This window comes from Lissotriton helveticus, chromosome 7, assembly GCF_964261635.1.
Source record: "Lissotriton helveticus chromosome 7, aLisHel1.1, whole genome shotgun sequence".
Lineage (NCBI taxonomy): Eukaryota > Metazoa > Chordata > Amphibia > Caudata > Salamandridae > Lissotriton > Lissotriton helveticus.
Genome location: NC_136068.1, coordinates 921,154,997 through 921,181,708, shown reverse-complemented (window position 1 = coordinate 921,181,708; position 26,712 = coordinate 921,154,997). Strand labels below are relative to the sequence as shown.

The 26,712-nt window shown below is 45.0% G+C and overlaps 2 protein-coding genes across 2 annotated transcripts in view; one reads left to right on the top strand and one right to left on the bottom strand.

The window, feature by feature from the left end:
* IK (IK cytokine) overlaps positions 1 to 22,214 on the bottom strand; it is a 197,607-nt gene extending 175,393 nt beyond the window's left edge. The window contains exon 1 of the mRNA XM_078653439.1: positions 22,079 to 22,214. Within this exon, the coding sequence (XP_078509565.1) occupies positions 22,079 to 22,097 (19 nt within the window). The 5' untranslated portion in view covers positions 22,098 to 22,214. The remainder of the gene's footprint in view (positions 1 to 22,078) is intronic.
* A 260-nt stretch (positions 22,215 to 22,474) lies between these two features.
* NDUFA2 (NADH:ubiquinone oxidoreductase subunit A2) overlaps positions 22,475 to 26,712 on the top strand; it is a 72,817-nt gene continuing 68,579 nt past the window's right edge. Inside the window, exon 1 of the mRNA XM_078653438.1 lies at positions 22,475 to 22,630. Within this exon, the coding sequence (XP_078509564.1) occupies positions 22,524 to 22,630 (107 nt within the window). The 5' untranslated portion in view covers positions 22,475 to 22,523. The remainder of the gene's footprint in view (positions 22,631 to 26,712) is intronic.

Sequence of the window (26,712 nt, the reverse complement as noted above, 5' to 3'; positions counted from 1 at the left end):
GTCGATAGCTCCGTCCGGGGCTATTGCAGCGTCGTGAACAAGCAAATCCAAACAGTTCTGGCTGACCGCGGCGTCGCAGGTCAACTACAGTGTCGGGAAGACCCGTAAACAGCACCTTTTAGAAATACAGGGCGTCGGTAACCTCTTGTTGAGCTTCCGAAAGCACGGCGTCCGAAAGAGTCTGTTCCGGAGGTCGGTGCAGGAGTCATCGGGCCCTTGAAATCACACGTGTTGCAGATCAAACTCCCCTCTGTTGAAGTCAAGAGCGCTGGCGTCGACAGGCGTCAGGTGCTGCGGTGCGAAGTGCAACGGTGTGTTGCCCTCAGGTCACGGTGCGGGCAGTGGCATCAGATAGCGTCGTTGCTGAGACCAGGGTCGCGGTGCAAAGTGAATGCGGTGTGACAAGTCGCGATGCAAGCAGCGGCGGCGGAGTTGCTGAAGCCTGGTCGTCGGCCGACGAACTGGAGTCAATGGCACCAGCGTCGGTAGGCCAAGGCTGCGGTGCGGGATGAGGATGGTGCGTTGTGTAACTTTACGAGCGGTGCCCTCGAACTATGGTGTAAGCAGTGGCGTCGATTTGGGCGTGGAGCAGCGGCGTCAGGGATACCAAGGCAGTGTCTTGAAGCGAGGGAGTGCGGAGTGCGGTGCCCACAGGTCGCGGTGCAAGCAGCGGCTTGGTGGCAGCCTCAGCAGGCGTCATCGGTGAGACCAGGGGTGTGTTGCAGCGGTGCCCTCTGCTGTGCCTTCAGGACATGGAGTCGACAGAGGCGTCGAGTTGCTTTTTCTTCTGTTGCAGCACAAATCAAACAGTCCCCAGTGCTGAGGGCAGAAGTACTTGAAGTCTTTGCTGTTCCTGAGACTTCTTGAACAGGGGGAAAGCTCTACCTCAAGCCCTTGGAGAAACTCACAAAAATAGATTGCAGAAAGTTCAGTCCAGTCCTTTCACTGCCCAAGACAGAAGCAGCCACTGCAGGCCAACACAGCAAAGCACTCAGCAAAGTGGTAGTTCCTCTTCACAGCTTCTCCAGCTCTTCTTCTTGGCAGTCTTCTTGGTCCAAAAGAGTTTTAAAATTAGGGGTCTGGGCCCCAATATTTATATCCCAAAATCCTTTGATCTCTTAGGCAGAGTGTGTCTGTGCCCAGCCAGAACCAGTTCTGCCTTCTCTGGTGTGACTTCCTGGCATGGTCAGAGGCAGACCAGGCCCTTTGAGGTGCAAGGAAATCTCCTCCCCCTTCCCCAATTGCAGCCCAGGTCTATTCAGCCCTTCCTGACTGACCTAGACTATCTGGAGCCACTCATGCTCCCCAGTCTTCTGTCATCCAAAACCCAGACAGGCATTCCACATTCCAGCAGAGGCACAAGGGTTGACTGAGCAATAAAATACCTACTTTCTAAAAGTGGTATTTTCAAAAACAATGTAAAAATCACCTCCACTAAAAGATGCATCTTTAGATTCTGAGTTCAGGCATACTAAACTTTATTTTCATACCTAATTCCCTGGGTCAGTTATGTTTATAAGATGTTATAAACAAACTCCCTATTCTGTCCTATGGGGAACAGGTAGCCTTGCAAAGGCGAAAAACGAAATTGGCCATAATTCGCTATCAGGACATGCCACACACACCAGGGCATGTCCTACCTTTCACATACACTGCACCTAGCCCACAGGGGTACTTTGGGCTTACCTGCGGGGTGGATAACATGTAAGAAAAGGGAAGGTGAGGGACTGGCAAGTGTGTGCACTGGCCAAGTTGACATGTCAGTTACAAATTGCGCGCAGACTCCGCAGTGTGGGGGGGGGGACTGAGTTACCTGTTCAGGGCTACTCACGTGGGTGGCACAATCAGTGCTGCAGACCCACTAGTAACATTTGATTCACAGGCCCTGGCACACTCAGTGCAGTTTACTAGGGACTAACAAGTGAATCAAATATCCAATCATGGAAACACCAATCCATAACCCAATTTACCACAGAAGCACTTGCACTTTACCACAGATCAGCAGTGAGAAAAGTGCGCAGAACCACTAGGCCAGTCAAAACCGGGAGGTCAGAAAGCAAAAACTCAGGGGAAACACGCCAAAAAATGCCAAGTACATCAGTTAGAGCATGGGTATCCTCAAACATTTTCCAAAGGGGCCAAAAGGTTTGGTCTGTGGGGTGACCAAGGGCCGCACTGATATAAACAGGCAAGGCAAGCAGAGTGGCGATTGCAGTGGGATGGGGGTATGGGTGTGTAGAGGAAGTGAACATATACATCTACTGGCTGAATTGCACAATGTGAAATGAGAAAACCTGGAATCAAGCTTGGCTTCGACCTTGACCAATCTGTGTGATCCTAGGCAATTGTTTTGTTTCACTTTCCGTCCTTTTTCTTCATTATCACATAAAAGAGGACCTCAGAATACATGACTTCAGGATTTGTACTGTACAAAAGCCTTTCCTGTGTTTGATTTAATAAACTATAATGTTGCTCATGTATAATAGCAACACAGGCCACCCAAAGGGTGCACATCACAACTGATTAGTCTCTTAGTTCACTACTGGCACTGTTGTCAGGGTAGGGAGACGGATGAATGTTTCTAAATTCATGTTTGAGAACTATCACTCTTAAAAATATATTTCTCAATACACCCACATAACCTGATGTGCTAACGTAAAAAGGTTCTGTATGTTACTGGAATACACCTTTTGAATTATGAAGGGACTTTATCATATTTTTACACATTTGTTGCAAGAGGTCTTTAAAAATTAAATGAAAATGAAACTAACGGTGGTGGTTGGGGCTCAGAGCTCACGATGCCCTGGGACGGGGGAGGGAGGATTTAGACACCTTTGGTCCTCTTCTACACAGGCAAGGCGCAACGGGTGCAGAGGTGTTCTTATGAGTCGATTTTTCAGCACCAGGAGCGGCTGTGGTAGATGGGGCTTGCAAACAGATGTTGCAGGTAGTATCAAGAAGTCCCCAGCGGTGCAACACCAGGTGGGCTTTGTGAGAAAGTGGTTCTATATATACTGGACTAAGAGGAAGTACAGTGTGTATAGAGTCCACCAACCCCAGAGGTATAACAGAGGGTAAAGTCAGAACTGACCTTACTCTCCAAAGTGGTAGCTTGGTCGAGCAGTAAGGCAGTACCAGAGGACAGTGTAAAGCATTTGTTGTACACACTCAGTCAGCAAAAGGTTTCACACACTCAAGAACTGAACTCCAGGCCAATTGTTGTTATATCCTCAGATATTGTCGTTTTATTTTTAGAACCAACAGCTATAAAAATATACTTTTCAAGGTCCGAGTACTCTCATGTAAATACTTTGCAGAGGAGCAATACGTTTGTACACACAATAATTACAGGATAGATAATAAGTAACACAGTTCTGAAACACACTCTAGCATTGAGCTCAATGGGTTTTTCATAGGAAACTACAGTTGATTACTTTATGGATTACTTTGGTAGTTCCAGGACTAGATCTTAGATTCAGTCCTGGGGTCTAAGCTGAAACCAGATTACCAAAAACGTTTTAGTTACTGTGATGAATTTTCCTGAATATAAAGCGGTTTTAAAAGTTCACACTTAGAAACTTTTCAAGGTGATTCTGACAATGTTATCCAATGGTAGGAAATTCAGGTTACAGGTAAAGTATGATCGCATTCATTTTGTAACCCAGCACTAGTCTCCTAGGGCCAGCACTGGGAGCTTAACTCAAAACAGGTAGGTAATTGCGTTTCAGTATTTCGTACGACTTTTAAAGAATATTTGCAGTTTTCAAAAGTAGACACAGAAGAAATTTCATAGAAAAGCAGACAATGAAAAGAGAAAAGAGAAATTCAGGTTACTAGTAAACCCGCTAGGGATTACTTTTGCGGTTCAGTGCTGGGCTGAAAGGTACAGTGCTGAATTCTCTCCTGATCACAGGTGAGAATTTTCGAATTCGGACTTTGGCTGATTTTATAGGAATATTTTCAGGTTTCAAAACTTCACACTTAAAAAAATTTCGAGTCAAAATGGGTCAATGTTATCCAATGGCAGGTAAGTGAATTACTGGTTTCCAGGTGAGTACTTGGTTGGTGAAGTTAGGGTTCTGGGCTTATACTCAGGGGTCCCCAGGGTCAGGTGAGTACAGTTAGTTCAGTCCCAGCGGCCGGGTGCAGAGGTAGGTAGGCCCAATGTTATCCAAAGAGGGAAGGGGGGCCTTCGGTTGGTGGCGGCTGGCTAGCAGGCCACGTGGCTCTGGGAGCTGGGCTCCTGGTCACTTGCTCAGGGCAATGGGGGAAGTAAGATTGGACAGAGAGGTCACAGCCAGCGGCACTCGGGCGGCTGGGTGCAGGGTGCTTTTGAGCCGTCGGGCGCTCAATGTTATCCAATGAGGATCTTGAAAAGGGAACAAAGGCTGCAGGTTTGGGGACGGTGACTCTCCAGGGGCGACCAGCACTTCGAGAGGTATGTTGGGATCTTGAAGCACAGGTAGGAACCCCAAAGGGAGGCACAGGGGGCCGCGGGTGCAGGGTTGTCTTTGGGGGTCGGAAAAGCTTACCCTCGGCTGGTCGCGTTTGGGGTGGCCCCTGGTTCTGAGTCTGCAGGCGTCGGCTGGTTCATCGAGGAGGGTCTTTGGGCACTGGACTTCGGGTCCCAGTCACCGGGGGGACGTCCTCGTGGTCTTGATTCGGGTTGGCCCGGCCCGGGCTCGGCTGGTGCAGAGTGGGCTGGTCCGGAGCTTCCTGGTGGGCACCAGGTGGGTTGTTGCAGCAGAGTCTCTGCTGATGGCAGTCCCAATCTTCGAGAGGGTCGAGGCAGGCAGGTCCTCTGGGTGTCCCAAGGTTGCTGTCCGCGGAGGTCGCCGGGATTAGGCAGGAGCAGGTTCCAGGATCAACAGGCCGGTAGGGCTGTGGCCAAGTCAGTTGTTGTTGTCCTGTTAGCAGCTGCGTGGCGGGTCTTCTTCTTCTTGATCTTCTTTTTTCTTTTGATATCGGGATCTGAGGAAGGTAGGTTCAGGGATCCCCTAAATACTAAATTTAGGGGCGTTACAGGTAGGGCAAGGGCAGGGACCAATGGGTCCCTGTCCTGGGGTGAGGACACCCCCTAGCCTGCTCCTCTCCTGTGGGAGGGAGGCAGGAGCCTAGCTGGGATTGGGCAGGGCTCCCCATCTACAAGATGGCTGGAGCCCGGAGTCGTGCTTCACCTCGCCTCCTCCACCTGAGGGGTGGGGTTGGCAAAGGTTGGCACACCCTCCTTCCTGACGTAGTTTTTCCCGCCAGTCTTCCCGCCAGAGTGGGGGTAGAACGGGTGGGGGCCAGTTGTTGGGTACAGCAAATGGTCTGGAGAAGCTCTCACAGGCAGTATGCCTTTGAAGCTTCCCCCTGTCCATCCTGGGGGAGGAGACATATCACATCGCCCAGGATGTGCATTGTTGCAGGCCCAGGAGAGCAGTGGGCTCTCCACCCAGGGGTCCAGCAACATGTCTGCTGTGTGGCAGCCTCTGCAGCCACTCAGCCCAGACGTGGATTGTAGGTTCGGGTTTTGGAGGACATCTCTAAGATGCCCTCTCGTGCATTTTACATTAAATCCCACACTGGCATCAGTGCGGGTTTAATGTGCTGAGAAGTTTGGTATCAAACTTGTCAGACTTCAGTGTAGCCATTATGGTGCTGTGGAGTTCGTAATGACGACCGCCCAGCACCATATACTCTTAAATGCCATCAGTGCACTTACAGTGCCCAGGAATGGCCCTGGGTACTGTAGGGGCACAGGGCTCATGCCCCTGGGCCCTCACCTCTGGCATAGGGCACCCGGCTAGAGGGGTGACTGAAGTATGCCAGGGCAGTGGTTTCTGTGGGCACGGCACACTGGGATGTGTGCCATGTCGACTCTTGTTTTAGTTCTGTACTTAGGCACTCAGCCTGCAAAGGCAGAGTGTGGGTGCCAGGGTACCGGGCCCCTGAGGGTGGCACAATAAGTGCTGCAGCCCTCAGGGGTCTCCTCTGTTCACCATGCCCTGGGTACCTAGGGTACCATTTACTAGGGCCTGACAGGTGGCCAGAGGTGCCAATTAGGTATTTTGTTTCAGCATAGCTTTTCTCTTTAGGGAAGGAACACAGACCCTGGGTTCCTGATTGGCAGGGACCCAGGGCACACTCAGTCAAGCACATCAGCAGTTCAGAAAAAAGTGGGGGCATACCAAGGCAAGACAAATGGCACTTTCTCACAGGCTTCGAGTCTGAAGACTCGGGGGACTATGCTGGCCCACTTTAGCTCAGGCTTGGCAGCTTGGGTGCAGTGGTGCTTTCTGGTGTAGGGCTTTCGTGGTTTTGGAGCCTCAAAACTCAGTTTTTGGTACCTGTAAGATACAGAGGAACAGCTTGCTGTACCACAGGAAGTCCTGTGTCCTTGGAGAACTGCTGGCAGTCCTCCCAGGCTTTGGAGGATCAGCAGCTTGCAGGGGAGACAACTTTGCCGCAATTGTCGAGAACAGGCCAGCAGGGCTGGTGCCAAGTCAGTTGATTCTTCTGCAGTTCTTGCTTTCACAGCTCTTTGATTCTTCTTTTGGTGGGCAGGATCTGATTCTCTGGTGCTGGATCCACTAAATACTGAATTTAGGAGCACTAGAGGAGTGTAGGGTAGTAGCCAATGGGCTACCTGCCCTCGGGGTCACTACACCCCATACATGACCACTTCCTGGGGGGTGGGTGGGCAGTCATAACCCGGTCTCAGAATTCCTGATTTTACCATCATCAAGATGGCTATCTTTGAAAAGTCGCCTCCACTTCAGGTAGCCCACCTTAGGGGTGGCACTAGCCTGAGGGTGGGCACGCCTACTAGCCAATTTTCCCACCTGTCTAGGTGTCAAATAGCTCTGGACAAAGGGGGTTGGCTTCTTCTCCTGTGAGAGAAACTAGATTCATATACTAAAGGCGGTATACCCTTTGACGCTCCCCTAATTTGAATGCTAATCTGCAGGTCATCTTGTGGGAGTGGATGAAAGCAACCCCTGCCAGAGAAGGTTCGGTTTCTGCCCCCCTGTGAGCAAAGGCCCTCACCCTTTGGGGTAAGAAACTCGTCTCTGGTGGTAGACTGGTGAAAACCAGTCAGTCAAAACACCAGTAGTTGGTAGGTTTTCAGGGGTCACCTCTCTCTGTAGGCATCTATTGCTAAATCAGACACTGGTATCAGTGCGGGTTTATTAATAGGAGATGTTTGATACCAAACATACCTATTTTCAGTGACGTGGTTATGTAGCTGGAGAACTTGTTTTCACCAGTGTCCAGCACATGCTTTAAAACCGCGTCTCTGATTACTTGTACTGGCAGTAATGGAACTGACCAGCATTGGGGCATATCTACTCAGGCAGCTAAGCCTGCCCTCACAAGAAGTGCAGTGCACCCTGCCTTAAGGTGATATGGCCGACTGTAAGGGTAACTTACTTATTCTGCATGCAGCATCAGCAGGCATGGCCCACAGTCTGTGTTCCATGTTGTGTTTTCACTTTTGTACGCACCAAGACACGCAGCCTGCATTGCCAGTTTGCATGAGCTTGGTGAGGGATCCCTTGGGGTGGAACAATTTGTACTGCAGCCCTTGGAGACGACCCTCTTTAGTACCTTAGGCCCTAGGTACATTTGTACCATTTACTAAAGACTTTCAGAGGGTACTAAAGGTATTGGCAATTGGGAAAGCAATCGCACAGTTTTGGAAAAGAGATCTGGCACTGGGGACCTTGTTAGCAGGAATCCGGTGCACTTCCAGTCGAAATCACACCAAATACCGGGCAAAAAAGTAGGGGTGACCATGTTGAGACAGGCACTTTCCTACATATGAGATTTTACAGGAAAGGATATCTGACTGATTAAAGGAGTAGAGTCAATCCGAATTACAGTAAAACCAAAAGCAATTTTCCCAAGAACTCCAGAAACAGTTGAAGGAATAACACCAGTGATTGAGAACATCCTAAAACAGGGAATATAAAAAGAGATTTTTGGACAACCTTGCAATTTGCCTATTATGGGTTTACAGAAACCCAATGGGAAATACCAGGTTGTACAGGATCTTTGAAAACTGATAACAGAGTTGTTCCATGTAGTCCTGTGGTACCGAATCCTGCAACAATACTTTTCCAGATTCCTTGCACTGCAGTATTGTTTACGTTTGTGGATATCTGTCAAGCCCTTTTCTCTATTTCGTTGCACGAGGGCAGCCAGTACTTGTTCTCATTCATCTTTAATCAGATCCTGAAAAAAAAATCTTAAAACTCTGCAGATGCCTTGTAATTCAGTTCTCGTACAGTACATTGATGACGTGCTTGTGGCATCAAATACATGTGAAGCTTTCAAACAGAATGCAATAGCTCTACTGAATCATTTAGCTGAGAATGGACATAAGGGGTCTCCTAACAAGCTGAACTATTGTCAAAAAGAAATCCAATATTTGGGACACATAATTGAGAAGGGTATGAGAAATGAGTCACAAGAGAGAGTCAAGATTATTTTGACAATGAATCCACTGTGAACTTGGGAGAAAAGTCAGGATGCTCCAAGGAATGGTTGGCTACTGTAGACAGTGGATACCAAAAGTTTCCCTAGTGGCCAAGCCTTTACAGAGGCTGACTCACAAAGATGTGCCTGATCCGCTTCCATGGGACAATTGCTTGAAAGCATTCCTAGAGTTGAGAGAATATCTCTGTCGTGCCCCGACACTAGGAATGCCTAATTACAAAAAGATGTTCACATTATTTTGCAGTGAGAGGGAGGGCTTCGCTCTCTCAAGGCTTACTCGGATGCATGGAAATTCGTAAAGGCCTATGGCATATTTTTCAACTACTTTTGACCATGTTGCTGTAGGGTTGCCTGGCTGCCTTAAAGCGGTTTCAGCAGTTGGTCTTAGTATTGAGAGATGTGAGAGCATAGTGATGGGAAATCATCTTACAGTGATGGTTCCACATTCAATGGAGATTTTGCTCACCCGAACTAAAGCAATGTATTTGACAGACTCACAAAATATGAACAGATCGTTGCAGTTCAGAACGTGATACTCCAGAGATGTTGCATGCTGAACCCAGCAACCTTATTGCCCTCTCTTTAGACAGAAATGGTTCAACCCTGATTCAGAGTTCTAGTAGAAGAATTGAGCCACAGATGTGTAACATGCCAACAGATGAATGTAGGAAGAAGATCACTAGTAACCACGTGTCATGTAGTGAGCTCAGGTGGACCATTCAATAGGATGCTGTTGGACTTTATCGAGATGCTTGCATGTAAAGGGCTGAGATACATCCGGTTATAGTTTGCATTTTCTCTCAATGGGTGGAAGCCTATCCAACGCATGGAAATTACAGTCTTACTGTAGCTAAACTGCTTTTGCGTGACCTGATAGATACGGATTTCCAGTTTCTCTAGAGTCAGACTGAGGGACTAATTTTAATAATGAGGTCCTTAAAATGCTGTGTGTGGCTCTTCAAGTGGAAAGGAGATTCAACTGTAGCTACTGTCCTTAGGCTACACAAGTAAACAGAACCTTGAAGTCTTGATTGGCAAAAGTTTGCGCTTCAACTTCTTTGAAATAGCCAGATGCATTACCATTGGTTCTGAAAAATTTCAAAGTACTCCTGCCAGGAGAACAGGATTACTGCCTCACGAAACCCTCATTAGATGTCCAATGAGGCTGCCTGCCGTACCTGTAAATACACTTGTGAACATCACAGATGACATGATACTCCATTATTGCAAAGGATTGGGTGACATGGTGCATTCTGTTTCTCACCAGGTTGGAGCTGCCACTGCCAAACCACATCTAGAGCAATGCCATGACCTTAATCCCGGTGAATGAGTACTAGTAAAGAAACATGTGTATAAGTCCTGTTTGGAGGTAAGGTGGAAAAGGCCCTCTAACAAGTCATTCTGATTACAAACAGTGCTGTCAAATGTGCTGGGATACCTAATTGGGTGCATGCATTGCACACTTGGCGTATGGTGTCCAAGTGAAGAGCTAGTGTTCTTTGAGCCAGGTCAGGGAGCACCAGTGATAGCTCATTCAGAAGAACAAGAAAGGGGTGAAGAACAGCAGAATTTCATACCAGTGTAAGTTCCTGAAATATCACCGAGTGGTCTGGAAGTACCTTCTGAAGAAACTTTTGAAGTTTCACAAACATAACTGAATGATCCAAATGAAAGAACAAGTGTGAGACAAAAAGGGCAAATTTGGAGATATGAATGATCAAGTGGTAAAAGACAATTGAGATCACATGTGTTTTTGATGATATACCACCTACAGTCATCGAAAACACATAATCTAGTGGTATAAGTGACACAGAAAAGGATAAGCAGACAATAAGGAAATTCAAAAGAGCAAGAGTACCTTATCGAAGGTATTCAGTGCCTGAATGTATCTACTATTCTAGAAATGTGCTAATTGGTTCAAATCAAAGTCAAGATGAACTGAACTTCGAGTTATTTAAGCCTCGTGATATGCCACACTGCCTAGCAGAATTAAAACTAAATATTTGAAACAAATATTGCAATTGAGAACTTGAACATTATTACTTGAACTTGAGACTGAAAACTGCTTCAACATCAAGTGATTAACTGTGTTATAAGTCAAGAGGCAAAAGAGACTGAAATAATAAAACAATTTAAAAGAATTGAAAAGAATTCTCTAGTCCAAGATGGAGTTGGAGAGTAAGGTTAACATTTTGAAAAAATGGAGTAGGGTTAGGGATTACTCACGAAGATTCTGTATAAAAGCTGAATTAAATAATTACAAATGAATCACTGAAAAGTTTTGCTTTTTGCACAAGTAGAAGTTAAGGCAGAGAACCGAATCTGCATACTGCCATATTCTATTGAAGGTATGACTGTAGACAAACAGGTGTTTCCTTATCAAAGCTAGATGTAGGATCATTGTAGGCGTAACTTTAACCTCTTTGGTGCTCAAGACGTCACGGTAGGCGTGGGCGTGTGCAGAGGACGGCCGGGGGACGTCCGAATCCCGCCCACTTATTAATTCTCCCTCACAGCTGCACAGACAATAGATTAAACAAAACTGAAAGCTTCATTTGTAGATTATTCAAAAGAAGAATTTTCAACTAACATATATGTATAGACGTTCTTATAAAGCGCTATCACTGTCACCCGCCGGGCATCCTGGTGCTTAGACTATTATGACACAGAGCGAGTTTGAGAATACACACATGCTTTAGATGCTAAGGATTGCTACATATACACATATTTACCTTCTTCTGTTGCGGATGAGGTGACTTATCCACATCCCACTATCATATGCAATTACATGTAGTATACTGCTAGCTTATTTTATAGACAGGAACGTTTTGAATATTATTTTTCCAATTACTACATGATCATTTTAAAAGTACCTCTTCAGAAAAGTATGTATTTACACCCTCAAGCAAAAGATCAAGACACTGCATGGTATTTCTTTAGATCATAATTATCAAACATAAGAGGAGTGAGGGTAGGACAAAGGAGCCACTCTTAGCCCCCCTGGTACATAATAACAAAACAGCAAAAGAGTGGAACCATAAAGAATGGAAAATAGGCAGAGAGACTCACTCTTTAGTGTAAAAAGAACCCTCACTCACCAACCTAGTTGGTGATATGCTTCCTCATTGGGTTACCACCACAGTGGCCAAATGCCTCTATGGTGTGCTACAAAGCCTGATTACAGCGGAGCATTACAGCATTGTAGCACACCAGAGAGGCATTTGGCCTCTCTGGAGGGAACACAATGATGAAGCATGTCACCAACTAGGTAGGTGAGTGAGGGTTCTTTTTACAGTAAAGAGTGATTTTCTCTGCATATTTTCCATTCTTTAAGGTTCCACTCTTTTGTTGTTTTGTTATTTATTTAGATCATCCACTGTTAAAGATACTGTTAAGGCATAAAACAACAATCTAACCTTTCTGATGAGGCCAATAGAAAAAAGACATTCATTTTGACATTAGAGGAATGGAGAGCTCAGATTTTTCATAGTAAGGATAAAGATGACATTTATAAGACTGCTTGGATGAAAGAAGATGAATGTAAAAAAGAAAATGGTATATCCAAAATTGAAATTAGACAAAAAATGTTTTTTTAGTTACGTGTTTACAAAAGAAGAAATTGTTCTATAACTGGTGTAAAAAGATTTGAACACATCACACCAAGCCTCAACACACTCAACTGGCTGCCCATGGAAGGCAGGTGTATTTACAAACTGGCCTGCATCACACACAAGGCCCTTCATGCCCAATCCCCCAACTACCTAAACAGCAAACTGGTAAAAGCAGGAAAATCCAGAACTCTGAGAAGCACCAACTCACTTCTTCTCATCCCTCCGAAACTGAAAAGGAAAACGACCCATTGCCGATCCTTTTCTGGTAATGTACCCAGGATGTGGAACGCACTCCCTATTGATCTGAGATGCAACCCCTCCTTCTCTTGCTTCAAAAAGGATCTGAAACTCCTTCTCCTCAACCAATACTTTACCGACCAAGTCAACCAACCTAGGCAACAATAACCAAATGAACTCCCCCCTCACTTTGACCTTCAAGGATGGTGGTTATCTGACCGTTTCAACCACCTGCGTCTTTTTCCCCTCTCTGTATACATAAGTATTATGTCTTTGCTTACATCTTTATGCACCCTCATGTCTTGCGATGTTATGCAATTGTTCTTTTCCTTTGTGTATGTAAAGCGCTCTGATACCCACAGGTCTAGCTAGCGCTATATAAAACGTTATAAATAAAAATTAATTTTGAAACGAGACACATTGGGATTAGTAGTTGTGAACATACATTTGAAGTTTTGGGAGGACCCGTCAGAATTCTTACAGGGGAAGAAGCAGTTATTCAAGAGGTTTACTTTGTTTGTGGACAAGATGCTTTTTTTCAGTTACCTGATGATTTGGAGGGTATTTGCTATTTAGCGTTACTGTTTCCTAAAATGTACCATGTAGTTAGTATAGATACTTTAACCATGACACCATCTCACAGACATACACAAAGTGTTTTTGATGGAACACAGTTAATGGGAGAAATTTTGGAGCAATCATACCACCAGTAGGAGTAGTTTTAAATAATATAAAGATTATAAAGTACAGTGTATGCGTTTATCCTGTAGCATTTGGCTCGGGACGTTTAGGAGCAAGATGAATTAGGGGATACTATACCACTCGGGAGGAAGACAAGAAAAAACACTGATAACAGTTGAGGAAATTGAAGTTGACGCTTTACTTTACAGCATTAACAAATTCTATGGAAAACACAACCCTGATGAAGTCTTAAGGGACGAAACGCGTTGGCCGGGATGATTGGAAAAAGTTGTTTATCTTGAACAAAAATAAAAGTTGGATTCTGAACACATTGGCAATATTCCTGAAAAAAAAATCCTGTCAGATTATACACATTAGATATATTTCCGGACATTTACCCGTTCTTGTTGAAAACCAGGGCTTGTAATGGAACATGAAATATTTTCTGGATACAATTGATGCCCCTTTTAAAAAAATGTGGTTTATTAGAAAGCTGTCAACAGTAGTGGATGGATTAGCAAATAGTGCTTCTGGAGCCTTGCTGGCTGTTAACAGAGAATTGGAGGCTATTATGTCAATGGTTTTACAAGACTGATTAGATTTAGACATTTTGATGGCAGACAAAGAGAGTTTGCAAGATGCTGAAAGCTCAGCGTTGCTGCTCATACAGACCAGACATGAGTAAAAAGTTAGAAATATTTGCAAAGAACATTTCTGACCTGAACTCGAGCCATTAGAAACTGCTGGGATATTAGAACATTTAAGCAAAAATCTTTTGCTATTAGTAATTGGTTTGTAACAGAAGGAGGAGTTTTAAAGTCATTTTTGAACCTGCACTAATAATAGGTGTTTGATAACTTTATACGTAGCATATAGAATATAGTAATGAAGCATGTATTATTGTTAAGTTAACATTGCTAAAGGTGCCATGATTTACTGTGAATGTTCATTTGTACTAAAATGCTCGTTTTATCACTTTAAACTACAGTTTAGCATGATGTTTCTCTCCTCCTGCTGCAGATGTTGCAGTTTTGGAAGCTACTGATTATTAGTTAATGAATAGACATTTGAGTATCAGAGGACTGATAGTGATGTTCACACCGCAGAAGAGGTAGACGACAGGGAGGATAATCTACAGGAAGAAGTTATGGGAAACGAGAAATGATGTGCAGCAATGTTAAAAGGCACATGCACTCTAGTGAGAAGATGGGGAGTAGGCCTGTTACCAGGAGCCTGCTTGAATCTTTTTGTTCAACATGAAGAAGAAATAATATTAGGGTTGCAACATAGAAAACGTATGTTTTATATTAGTGCATGTTCCTAGCTTAGTGTCACAACTTCTTTTCGCAGACCACATTAGATGTGCTGCCCCCTTTCCCTGACTCTATGAGAGGAGACTCTGCGCTGAGTTTCTTGAACATCTCTCTGAGAAGTCTTCGTTATTTCTTGATCGCTTTTCCTAAACTGTCCAGCTTATTTTGCAAAAGATTCATGCTTATGCTTGATTCGTTCATCAGAACCCTTCATAGATATCTGTACTGACACCTTTAAACCTTCTCGCACTGATCTTGACTTAGCTTCGAATAGGGAAGTTTCGTTATGGAATGCGCTTGTTACATTTACTGTACTGATATTTTATTTTGATTTTTACTGAACTGTAATTACTAAATATTAATTGACTGATTATGCTAATCTTTAACAATGAGATTTTGAGAATATCCTAATATAAGACTGAATACTTAAAAGATTTTAAACTAAACTCGTTACTGACTGAGCTGCAGTAATGATGATAACGATTTATATTGAGAACTCATTCTATGGCAGGACCAGAGGCTTCAGATTATGCTTTCTCAATTTCTTTACTACTCAACAGCATCCAATAAGACAAGCATTTGCAATGCAATAGGTCTCACATTATTAAAGTTTGAGCTATTGGCATTGCTAAAATAATGCAACAACATTAGCTCAAACTTCAGTAAAGCGAGACCTATTGCATTGCAAATGCTTTTGAGACTGTTGCCTTGTCTTGCGGAGAGGGTGAGAGAGAGAGAGAGGAAGCATGAGAGGGAGGGGGGGGAGAGTGGGGGAGAGAGAGAGAGAGGAAGCATTAAAGGGAGGGGGAGAGAGAAAGGAAGAGTGATAGAGGGCGAGGGAGAGGAAGCGGGGAGGGAGAGGGAGAGAGAAAGAGGGAGTGGGACAAAGAAGTTGGGAGGGGGAGAAAGAGCGAAAGAGGGGGAGAGGTAGCGAGAGAGGGGAAGAGGAGAGACGGAGAGAGAAAGCGAGGGAGGAAGGGTGCAGGAAGAGCATGAAACAAGAGAAACAGGGAGGGACTTTCACTTAAAAAGAAAATCACAAATAGTACACTGGCCGCAAGCTCAGAAAAGAAGCAAAGGACTACTTGGACACCTTATGCGAACAGTTCAATGCATCTTTCCTCATCTAGGTTTGCCTTAGAAGCTACAGGCTACCATGGTGCTAATCGTCTGTCCAAGCAGACCATGCCAATATTAAACCTGCAGCAGCCAGGTTTCTTTTAATTGCACAAGTGCTCCAATCAATCACTTCACTGGCTGCGCCAGGTGATCCACCTTCAAGGGACTCTAGAGCCAGTAGAGACATCCAAGGCACGGTCTTATCCTTTAACCAAATAAAACTCCAGACTCTTTCAAAATGGAACCCTATACTACAGACTGGCACCTGGTCTGTCCACACTCCAAACATACAGGAAAGTTAATGGCAGAACCTCATTCACTGTACAACCCGACAGACAAGTCATCCATCATCTAGTACCTCAAAACAACCTCCCCGCCCTACATAGGTTCTGCTCACACCCTACACCTTGCCATCTTTTAATCCCTCTCTGTTCCACTACACACTGAAGCACGGAGTAAAAGAACAGCTCTAGACTTCCTGCAAGACATCAAAAACACCCAGCCCCCCATACATGCCACACGACAACTCAACATCCAGCAAAGCGCCAAGTGGCTCTCCCTCGACCGCTCCTTTTTTTCCTACAAGAACAAGTTATAGACTCCGAACTGCAAGAGCTTTTGGCCAAGCAAGCTATTGCCATAGGACCCTTCATTCCCGGAGGGTTTTGTAGCAACGTTTTCCTGGTGCAAAGGAAGGGAGGAGGTCAGAGGTTGGTATTAAACCTCTTGGAGTTCAACCCCTTTGTGGTGTACAGACACTCCAACATGGAGGGCATCCATCTGTTGAGAGATCTTCTCTTAGAAATCGATTGGATGGTACGGCTAGACCTAAAGGATGCCTACCTCAAGGTCCCCATTTGCCCTTCCCATCAGAAATTTCTCCAGTTCTCCTGGAAAGGGCAATGGTACAGGTACCTCTCCCTTCCTTTCGGACTGTCATCCACCCCTTGGGTTTTCACCAAGCTGCTAAAGCCAGTGGAGGTTTGTTTAATCATCTATCTCGACGACATGTTAATCATGGCACAAGATCGGACCCTCCTTCTCACAACACTTGAAGTGGAAGACCTTACTCCTTCAAGACTTAGGCTTTGTGATAAATCTCAAACAATCCATGACCGTTCCGAGTCAGCATATGGATTTTCTAGGATTTGAGTTAGATTCGCTCAGCGCGCAATTACTCTTACCCATGGCCAAGATCAAATCAATAAAGAGAGAGATCCGTGCCACCCCCGCGGAGCAACTAATATCGTTGAGAGTCTTGGCGAGGTTTGTGGGCATACTAGCCTCGTCCATTCAGACCATCTTTCCAGGTTCCCTTTATTATCTGGCCCTGCAACGACTCAAGATTTACTTTCAGAAACGTTACTCGTACGACCACCTTATTTCCCTGTCACCGGAGGCTCAAGAGGAGCTCCAATGGGGCTAGATCACATGGATAAATAGAGAACAATATAAGTGCCAATACTGATATATTTAGTAAACCTTCTTGAGTTCTTCACTATAAGAATCAAACTTAATGTGAGTGCAGGACTTAGGAATTAGTCTGAGTTCATCACTTTTTGTTCATATTTTTAGAACATTTGTTGGTTAAATTTCATAAAATTTTTACAGTCATCATACAAAAAATATTTCACAGTATAAACAATGAAAAAACTTCACCCTTCGCTTTCACACTTCGTTGATCAACAATACACATTCCATTCTTACACTCTCACACACACCCAACAACCATACTATATTTACAAATCAGTATACAATAATGCAGAAAATTAAACCATAGACAACAATTTGTTCAGATTAGAGCATTTTGATACAATTTTATGTATTTCGAAAATCTTATGGTGTAGAAAAAAGTGGTCTACGCGTTTTGAACCCTTATTTGTTGTGGAGTTCTCATCAGGACCTCACAGCTTAGCACTGGTGTGTGCCCTAGTACTTTTGACACCCGACGTGGTACAATCTTTGCGAATTGCACATTGTGTCTGTTTATTTGAATGAATTGGACTTGTATTCAGCCTCTTCTCTGCAGATAATGACTGTGGAGGCGGTTTGCTTGTAAACCTTTCTTCTTTCAGACGCTCTTAATCACAACGCCCGAGTTTTTTCGGCATCACAAGGAGGCATGGAAATGCAAGGACATTTTTGGCACCTCTCCGGACGTCGTCATAGAGTCTGATGGCAGCCGATGGGGCTGGGGCGCAAAATGTGGAGACTTATCGTCCGCCGACAAATTAAAGTTACCCATCAATTGTCTGGAGCTGTTAGCGGGCTCCTTTACCATACGGTCGGTTCCCCTCTGAAGAGCAATTGTTGCATCCTTCTCAGGATGGACAATGTGTCGGCAGTGCGTTATATCAACCGCCTGGGAGGGAAGAAATCCTGTCTGTCTCTTGACGAACATTGCGAGGAACTTTTGGCATTTTTTCCCCTGGATCAGAAGATCAGTGTAGTGGCGGAGTATCTGCCCGGCAAGTTGAATCAAGTTGCAGATTGGAACTCCAGGTTCCTCAGGGACTTCAGCGATTGGAGGCTCCATCCCTCGATTTTTACGGCTATCATGGCTATGCGAGGTCCTTGCAGGATAGACATCTTTGCCTCTTGCCTCAACACTCACCTCCCATTTTTTTTCAGGTAGAGGCCAGACCCAATAGCGATGGGAACAGATGCGTTCTTACTCCATTGAAGGTCTCAGAGGAATTATGCATTTCCACAATTTGCTCCAATTCCGAGGGTGGCGGCCCAGGTCCGTCGACAGAGAGCTTCCTTAGTGTTAGTCACACCATTGTGGAAAACTCAGTCATGGTTTCCAACGCTGTTGGAATTGTCAGTGAATCTTCCCTTCCAGCTCCCGGTGTTTCCGTTGCTTCTCCAGGACCCAGTAGGCTCGCCTCATCCTCTGGTTCTGCAGAACCAACTGTCCCTCATAGTGTGGAAGATCTCGGGAGACACAACAGAATTGAGGGCCTTTCATCGGCGGCTGCCGACTTTATACACCAGGCTTGAGCTCCATCCTCCCGTAAATGATATTCAGCTTCATGGAAACAATGGGTGGGTTGGTGCCTTCAAAGACAGGTGGATCCTGTGGGATCAGATCTAAAGGAGTATTACATTTTCTATCTGAATGCGCAGAATCTGGTCTTGCATACAGGTCTGTTAATAATTTTAGGTCAGCTCTCTCAGCTGGACATAACCACATTGATGGTAATCTGGTGGGGATGCATCCCTTCTTGTGTAAATTGTTGAAAGGTATCAGAATGGCTTGTCCACCTCGTCCTCAATACACTACTTTGTGGGACGGTACTAAAGTTTTGTCTTTATTGGAATCATGGCCTCATAATAAGGATTTATCTTTGAAACAAGTGTCCGCTAAACTCACTATGCTACTGTGTTTAATCTCCTGTAGAAGAGTTTCTGATTTACGTGTATTAGATTTGATAGGAAGGATGTTTTCTCAGCAGAGCATGTCTTTCATCATATCTAGGAGGACTAAGACCATGTCACGTTCGGTTGAGTATCCGGCTTTTCCACACAATGACAAATTATGTGTTTTACAATGTTTAAAGGTTTGTGAAGAGCGCACCTTGGCTCATAGGACTGATCCTTTAGGCCAATTGCTGTTAGCTGTTCAGAAGCCTTTTCGACCGGTTTCAGCGGCTACCCTGGTGCGCTGGGTCAGATGGGTTATGTCTGAAGCGGTCAGGTCTCGCACTGAGCCCTGTCCTGTTTTCCGCGATCAGCGCTGAAACGGCTCAAAGACTGCATGTCCCATGAGCACTGGCAGCAGCGTGGCACGCACGCAGAGCAGCGGAAGGCCTATGAGCACACTTCCGCCCCTGCGGCGTTGCCGAGTATTCTGTATGCAGGAACGCGAAGAGGTTGTTTGGCATTTGCGTTCCTTTGTCCCTGTTATTTCCGTCGTTTTTGTGCCTACGAGCAGAGACGCCGTCTGGTACCCCGTGTGGAGCTTCACGGCCAGAGCCCCGGTGAGGGAAAACCGGTCCTGGAAAGCCATTGGCAGCCACGAGTGCGGGTCCGGTAAGGGTGCGGCTGCACCAATTCTGATACCGGCAAGCACAGTTTGGGAAAAAGCCTATTGTTATTTAAAGGGGGGGATTGAAACCGGAACAACTATCCCTTAAGTTCTTCGACATTACCACCAGGAGTTGTTAGAGTGCTTTTACTTTGTTTTGGGAGCCCAAGGCTTCCTGTGCTTCATACGGAGGAGCCCTTCTGTGGTGGCCAACAAACTTGTGTATGCATGAAGGTGTGTTACCTAGCGCTGCGCAATCCGGCTGAGGGCGTGGGTACACTGCATCGAATCTGCCATACCCTTGTGGAATTATTATTGATTCAAGGATTTGAGTTTCTCTAATTGTGATTTCTGATTGTTTATCCACTTTAGGAGGGGATTGTGGATGAGCCAAGTCGGTCTCATACAACCTCTGTGAAACCAGACCAGAGGAGAATCTGGGTACGTGCCCCTTCATTTTGGATAAGCTATGAAGGGGGGTTACATATAGAGAGGATAGTACGAACACCTCATGTATCTAAACCAAGTGTTATCTTCTTCTCTGTAGTGTTTCGTATATGTCCCTCGTTGTGACGGGGTCTTGCTTTTACCTGCCTCCTGTTCTTGGGAGGAACAAATTGAGCTGGATCAATTGGGCCAACACATGTCCTTTTTGTTTACAGGTAGTTAGTTACTTCTTTGTAATACCAGGTCATCAAACGGGATGGGGGGGGGAGGGGGGAGAATGGAGTTGGTCAATGGATGTTGATTATGTGCTTTGCTTTAATTTTGCTTTCATGTCATTTCAGGTCTCCTTCCCTGCTGTTCCCTCCCTTTCCTTCCCTCGCTTGATCACGTTACTGTTCTGCGCTATAATAACACTCAGACTTGAAGCTATCAATCAATCAATCAATCAAAGACATTTATAGAGCGCACTACCTACCCGTAGGGTCTCGAGGCGCTTGGGGGGGGGGGGGGTGCCGCTACTGCTCTAACAGCCAGGTCTTGAGCTTCTTCCTGAAGGAGAGGTGGTCTATGAAGCTATCAAGAGGTGGACCATAATGAGCATCGTTCCGATCCTGAGGAGTTGACGAGTTCGACAGAAGCAGGTATTGATGTTTCTGTGTATGGTGCGCACTCCGCTAGAGGAGCTATGGCCTCTATGGCATTTGTTCCGGGATACCGCTTAGAGGATATCCTTAAAGCGGTGGATTTGTATTCGGACTCAATGTTTAATGTGTTCTATTATAAACCTATTTTGCATGTTTGTTCTGTGGTTGTTGGTCAACTTTGGACCATCATAATCTGAAGCCACTGGTCCTGCCATAGAATACAACATTTTCCAGCCATCGCGACAAGAATTTTTATTCTATTAAGGACAGGGAGGCAAGGATTATCCCACCCGTTGGGACAGGTAAAACGTCAATGGTCATGTTGCAAGATAATGACCATGCAGTGCATTTGTTCACACCCTGAAATGTTCAAACCTCTTGGGTTCCTTATTTTCAAACTTGTTTCAGGAACTGATTCCAAACAACCTTGAACCTATGATGGTCCGTGAGATGGATCCCCTCATTGCTGGAGGATAGCTGTTACATCCAAGTTGTGGGTCGTGCTCTCCATTGAGAGTTGGATTTGGTTGTTGCTCTCCGTTGAGAGCCAGGGCTGTTTGCACTTTTCGGACATTTAAAGACTAGTTTTGCAAAGAAAGAGGAAGCCAAGATGGTGCCTCATTATCTTATATGTTAACCTCTCGTGTTATTGGTTGATTAGGGAGGCGTGGTTCAAAGGCTCATGGGAAATGTTGTTTTGTTAAATGCTTACTTTTTTCTTATTGGCTGCTGTTGAGAAGTAAAGAAATTGAGAAAGCATAATCCTCGCCTCCGTGTCCTTAATAGAATCAAAAATTCTTGTTGCGATAGCTGGAAAATGTTGAAGTCTCAGCTGACAACAAAGATCCATCAACCTTTTAACGCAGGATTTATGCTGATAAATAAGTGACAGGTGGAATCCTGTGCTCAAGCATATTACTCAGACATTCTGTACCGTATAAGGTAACACAAATACATGCCCAATTCAACTGATATGAGTAGGCGAGAGCGGAATGTGCAGGAGCCCTGTTTTTTTGGGGGGTGGGGATTGAGGGGAGTTAAGAGTGAACCCAAGATGTAGCTGAAGGGTGGCCAGTGTGTTAGTAAGTAACTCGTTGAGCGAGTCCTAACTTTTTAGCAAAGGCAAGTCTGAATCCAGGGAAGTTGGTGACCTCGTGTAACCACTTGAGGGGTACTGAAGTGGTTTTAATGTAATTTCTAAACAGCTACATTGCCCAATAGAGACATTTCTGACACTACTGTCTTCATCCACTTGCAATAAAGTATCACATATTGGCACAAAAAAAGCATTGAAAGGGCACATTAAGCAACCTGAAACCCTGGATATGTCACATGAATAAACTTGAAAATCTGGCATCTACAAATGTAGAGAATTTGGATTCCACCTTTGAAACTCATAAACCTGGTTTACAAAAATGGACTACCAGAGCGAAAAAGATCCGAAAATGCTCAGTACTCTTGACCGCGCTCCCCTCTACGCCCATTCACCGCTGTTCCTAACAGCACACTTACCTGACTCTCTTTCCGGCATGTTGGCGACAATATTAAACAGCCAACAACCATAAACCAAGAATAAACACTTCGATCTCCCAGGTTCTGTTTTCGCCCACAAGACACTACGCGCGACGTCATACAAAAGCAATCGAACTCAGAGTTCACCGATGTGACTTAGACATTGAAGAAGTCGGTCGTTTGCACACAGCGGCCATTTTGTTATGGGGTGAACACGTTGAAATCGCAAAATACCCTAGGGACATAATTTTTAATTCAGGGGCGCGAATATCCTCTAGTTTTAGCACGAAGCGAATTTGTCAGTAATTAAAAAGAAGCTAACTTTACACAGGCCCGCAGTGAAATGTCGCCGTGAAACGATATTGTGATACTGCAATCAAAATAGACAACGGACATGTTTTATATAGAATTGGAAGATAGACGAACTAGCAGTAGTACTGATATCATGGCGGCCGCCGCAACAGTAAGGACTTTGGGGTCAAAGCTGGGAAAGAACCTACGAGAGATTCGAATCCACCTGTGTCAGAAGTCTGCTGGGAGCCAGGGAACCAGGTGATTGTAGTGATAGTGGACTGTAGTTGTGAAGACATCTGGGCATTTAGCATTCCCTCTACGGATCGCTTTATGGAGTAGATAGGACTGGAGGTACCCGGCGGCAGTGGAGTCCACGGGTTAAGGGGACCAGTAGATTCTGCCATGCAGTGTTATAGGCAAAGGGGTTTCTCCTACCTAGGATTTATCGTTGTCAGTGGTATTGAGAGAGGAGGATTGGGGATCTGAAACTTCCCAACAAGTATGTTGGCTATCGAAAAAGGAAAGCTTCTTCGTAGCATTAAAATACTGAACCGTGTGCAAAAACATTATTAAACGCAGTATATCTTAATTAGATTTCCTGTCGTATTTTTTAAAAGGGGTCTTAAGCCGTTACTAAAGTAATTCGTTTTATTTTGTACCTTAGTTAGAAAACAGGAAGGTATTTGCATTTAAACTCGTAAGAATATAACCCATAATCTTTGTAGACACACTGCTTAACGACTTAAATCCCTTACATGGATTCACATTGCCCCTCTGTTTTGGATGATGTGTACAAAAGGTGATGGATACAATGCTTTAATTAATATTAGTCACTGGTAATTTACTCAGGGCCACATACCACTCCATCTTTATTTTGCACTCTATGCCACCTCAGTTTGGACCCAGCTATATTCAAATTAGTTTTGACCCTTCTCCATTGAGAACAGTCCAGGTCACCTCTCAACCGGAACAGAAGCAGCCTTGGACCAGTTAAGCCATTATTAAGGTCCATATCAAGGAGAGCGAAGGAATAGCCCTACATGTATCTGACAAGTCGGGCGCATTTAAGGGAGCTCTGTGAGTGTTTTTCTTAAACCTACTTGTGGAATTTACGTTGTACTTGCCCAACAGTTAACAACTCTTGAGGAAAAATACACACTGGGATACTGACAGGGTGACCGACATGGGGACACGCAAGCAACAACTGGAGGCTGCTGAGGAGTATATGGAATTGCTAGAGCAACGCAAGGGTGTACATTATAAAGAGTTTATGGCCAGCCAGCAGGTTGAGGCTGGCCTTGTTGCTCCACACTGAAAGTGAGCGCAGACCAATATATGCTATTAAATCACCTACTGGGAACATTTTGCTTACTCAATTAGGTATTTACGTGACTTTAGGTGCCTGTTACCATGAGCTGTACTCCGCCCCCGGAGGCTGTGCTGTGGAGCAACTGGAGAGCTATGGGACGCGCATCCAAATGCTGCAATTATCAGAGGACCAGAGAGCAATGTGGATGCTTCCCTTATCCTTGAAGAAATAGGTTGTATTGACCAGCTGTCTAGAGGTACACCACCTGGCAAGACTGTCTGCTGACCGAATTCTATGCTGAATATAAAGATATGCTAACCCGTAGATTGTCGACGATCTACGAGACCGCATTCTGATCGGGACTGTTACCCAAATCCACAAAGGAAGCATCAATAGTGGTGACTCTTACTCAAATCCACTAAGGAAGCACAAATAGTAGTGTTGCCGAAGTAAAAGAGAGACCCACTGGACGCTTGCTCCTATAGGCCTCTCTCCCTGAACGCTGCATACAACATTCAGGGGAAGCTCATAACCAATAGAATACTACCCTATTTAAGTGCCTTGGTTCACCCAGATCATTGTGGGTTCATACCTGATCGAAGCATACATCTAGACCTGTGTAGGCTTTTCCTTGTGCTTTATAGAACGTCACATGGACACCTGTGAGCTGCAGTCACCTTTCTTGATATAGAGAAGGCATACAACATGCTAGGGTGATCCTTTCGTGCATTGCTGCATAAAGTGGTGTTGGGACCAAATATCCTCAAGCAGATATGTTTGCTGTAAACAAACACAGTTGTTTGAGTGTATGTGCTCTCTTCACACTACATCTCCTCAAGTAAACAAAACCCTACATTCCTGCTGAGGACTTTAAATATGTTGTCCAATCACTTGTCCTGTCTAAAATCGACTATGGTAACACCATCCTCACGGGAACACCTAAAATCCACTTAGCCCCAATCAAATCTGTCCTCAACCTTGCTGCTAGGCTTATCACAAATTGCAAACGATTCAATCACATCTCTCCTGCCCTCAATTCCCTCAAATGGCTCCCTGTTGAAGGCAGATCCACAACCAAAACTGCTTGCATCAGGCATAAAGCCCTTCATCAAAAAAAACCTCAGTACCTATCGGAGAAACTCCACAACGCCCGCAGCTCCAGAGATTTGAGAAGCACTGACACACTCGCTCTCATTCCCCCTCTGTTAAATAAGAAATCCACACAATCACGTTCCTTCTCTGGAAATGTGCCAACCATCTGGAATTCACTCCCCATAGAATTACGCTGCAACCCCTCCTACTACAGCTTAAAAAAAGCCCTGTAATCGCAACTTCTCAACTACTACTGGGGTCCTTAATCCCTACACTAGCTACAGTGTCTCACTGTTTTGTTGCATACTCATCGATCCGCTGACTTCCTACTCCCCCCTCCCCTTTTTCTCACAATCTACACCATCCTGCTTCCTTACCCTCCTATTTCACTAAGTCTTCTTATTGTCTTAGCCCTCGTCTCTCTGTCCATGCTTCTCCTTACTAATCTGCTGACTGCCTCGTCCCCCCTCATCCTACAGCCACACCATTTGATCTTCCTTCCCCTCTCACTCAACCGTAATCCCCTTTTTTAGCCTCAGTCCTCTCTGACCCAGTGCTTCTTCACCCTTCCCCTTTTAATCTCACCCCATCCAAGTTCCCCCCCTCCCTTTTTCAGCCTGCCCAATCACATTTGCTGTTTTTCACTCTCTACTCGCTATATTATATTATATTGTAATGCCAGATGTCCTTAGTCTTTGGTACTCATGTTTGTCAGTGTTTCTATTGACCTTATTGGTCTGTATTTTTTATTTTTTCCCCTTTGCTATATTGTTACCATCACCTCTCTTGCATTACTACTCTTGACTCGCTGTAACCTGATGCTTACCTTGATGTAACCATGTAAAGCGCTCTGATACCCTAGTGTCCAGCCAGCGCTATATAAAACATTTTAAATAAATAAATAGCCATGCTGAAAAGACAGCTCATTGAGGGCAGTATGGGAGTTCCATATCTAGAGCCATATTACTGCACAGCGCAATTCATATCACCAATGAGATAGTTGGTGATAGCGGGAAGCCCAGGATCCTTAGAAATATGCCCTTGGACCACTGGTGGGCATCATGGGACTACTGTTGCGCCTGATGTAGGGGTGTTCTGCTCTGCTAGTTTTTGCTGGCAATTATATACTTCTAGACTGGGAAAGATGCCTCCGTATACTCCGAAAACACCTTTTTGATGTCCACTTTGGTTTATAAACCTGGTGCTTATAGTTGACAAAAGGCCCTGGTAGAGGCTGGAATTAACCCTGTGGGTGAGTTCTATGAAGGTGGGAATATGTGAACCTTCAAATCCCTAAAGGAGATCACGGGCATTCACAGTTGTCCTTGCGGCCCTGCGATGTCTGATCAAATCACATGGTGAGCTGAAAAATCGGAGCCAGCCAGGTCATGTGCCCTGAGAACTATACTCACTGAGGGGGGGACCTACAGTCATGCGATTACACTGTTACATGCTGCCATAGCCTCGGCATTCTATAGATCACTCGGTCCTTAGAAGGTGCAGTGGGAGCAGTGCTTGGGGAGGGAGCTCACGGATTCGAAATGGGCTATGGTCTTGGGGTATCCACAGATAGTTATCAGGAATCGGAGATTTAAATTCACACAACTAAATTATCTGCACCAAACCTATTTATTGCCAGTGACAATAGCTAGAATGTTCCTGGGATCATCATATCGGTCCTTCAGATGTCTGAAATAACAGGCTAATTTTTACCACACAGTCTGATTGTCTGGTGAAACAGTGATACTGGGTGGCGACAATGAGGCAGATGGGGGAACTTGTGGGTAAGGTGGTCCTGCTGGACCCGGAGGTCTGCGTCATGGGCTTATTGAAGAGAACCAAAAACCTCAAACATATTTGCTGTTTTATAGACCTTTTGTTAGTACTGCTCAAGTGCAGTATTGCAATGACCTGAAAGGCGTGTAGTGCTCCATCACTT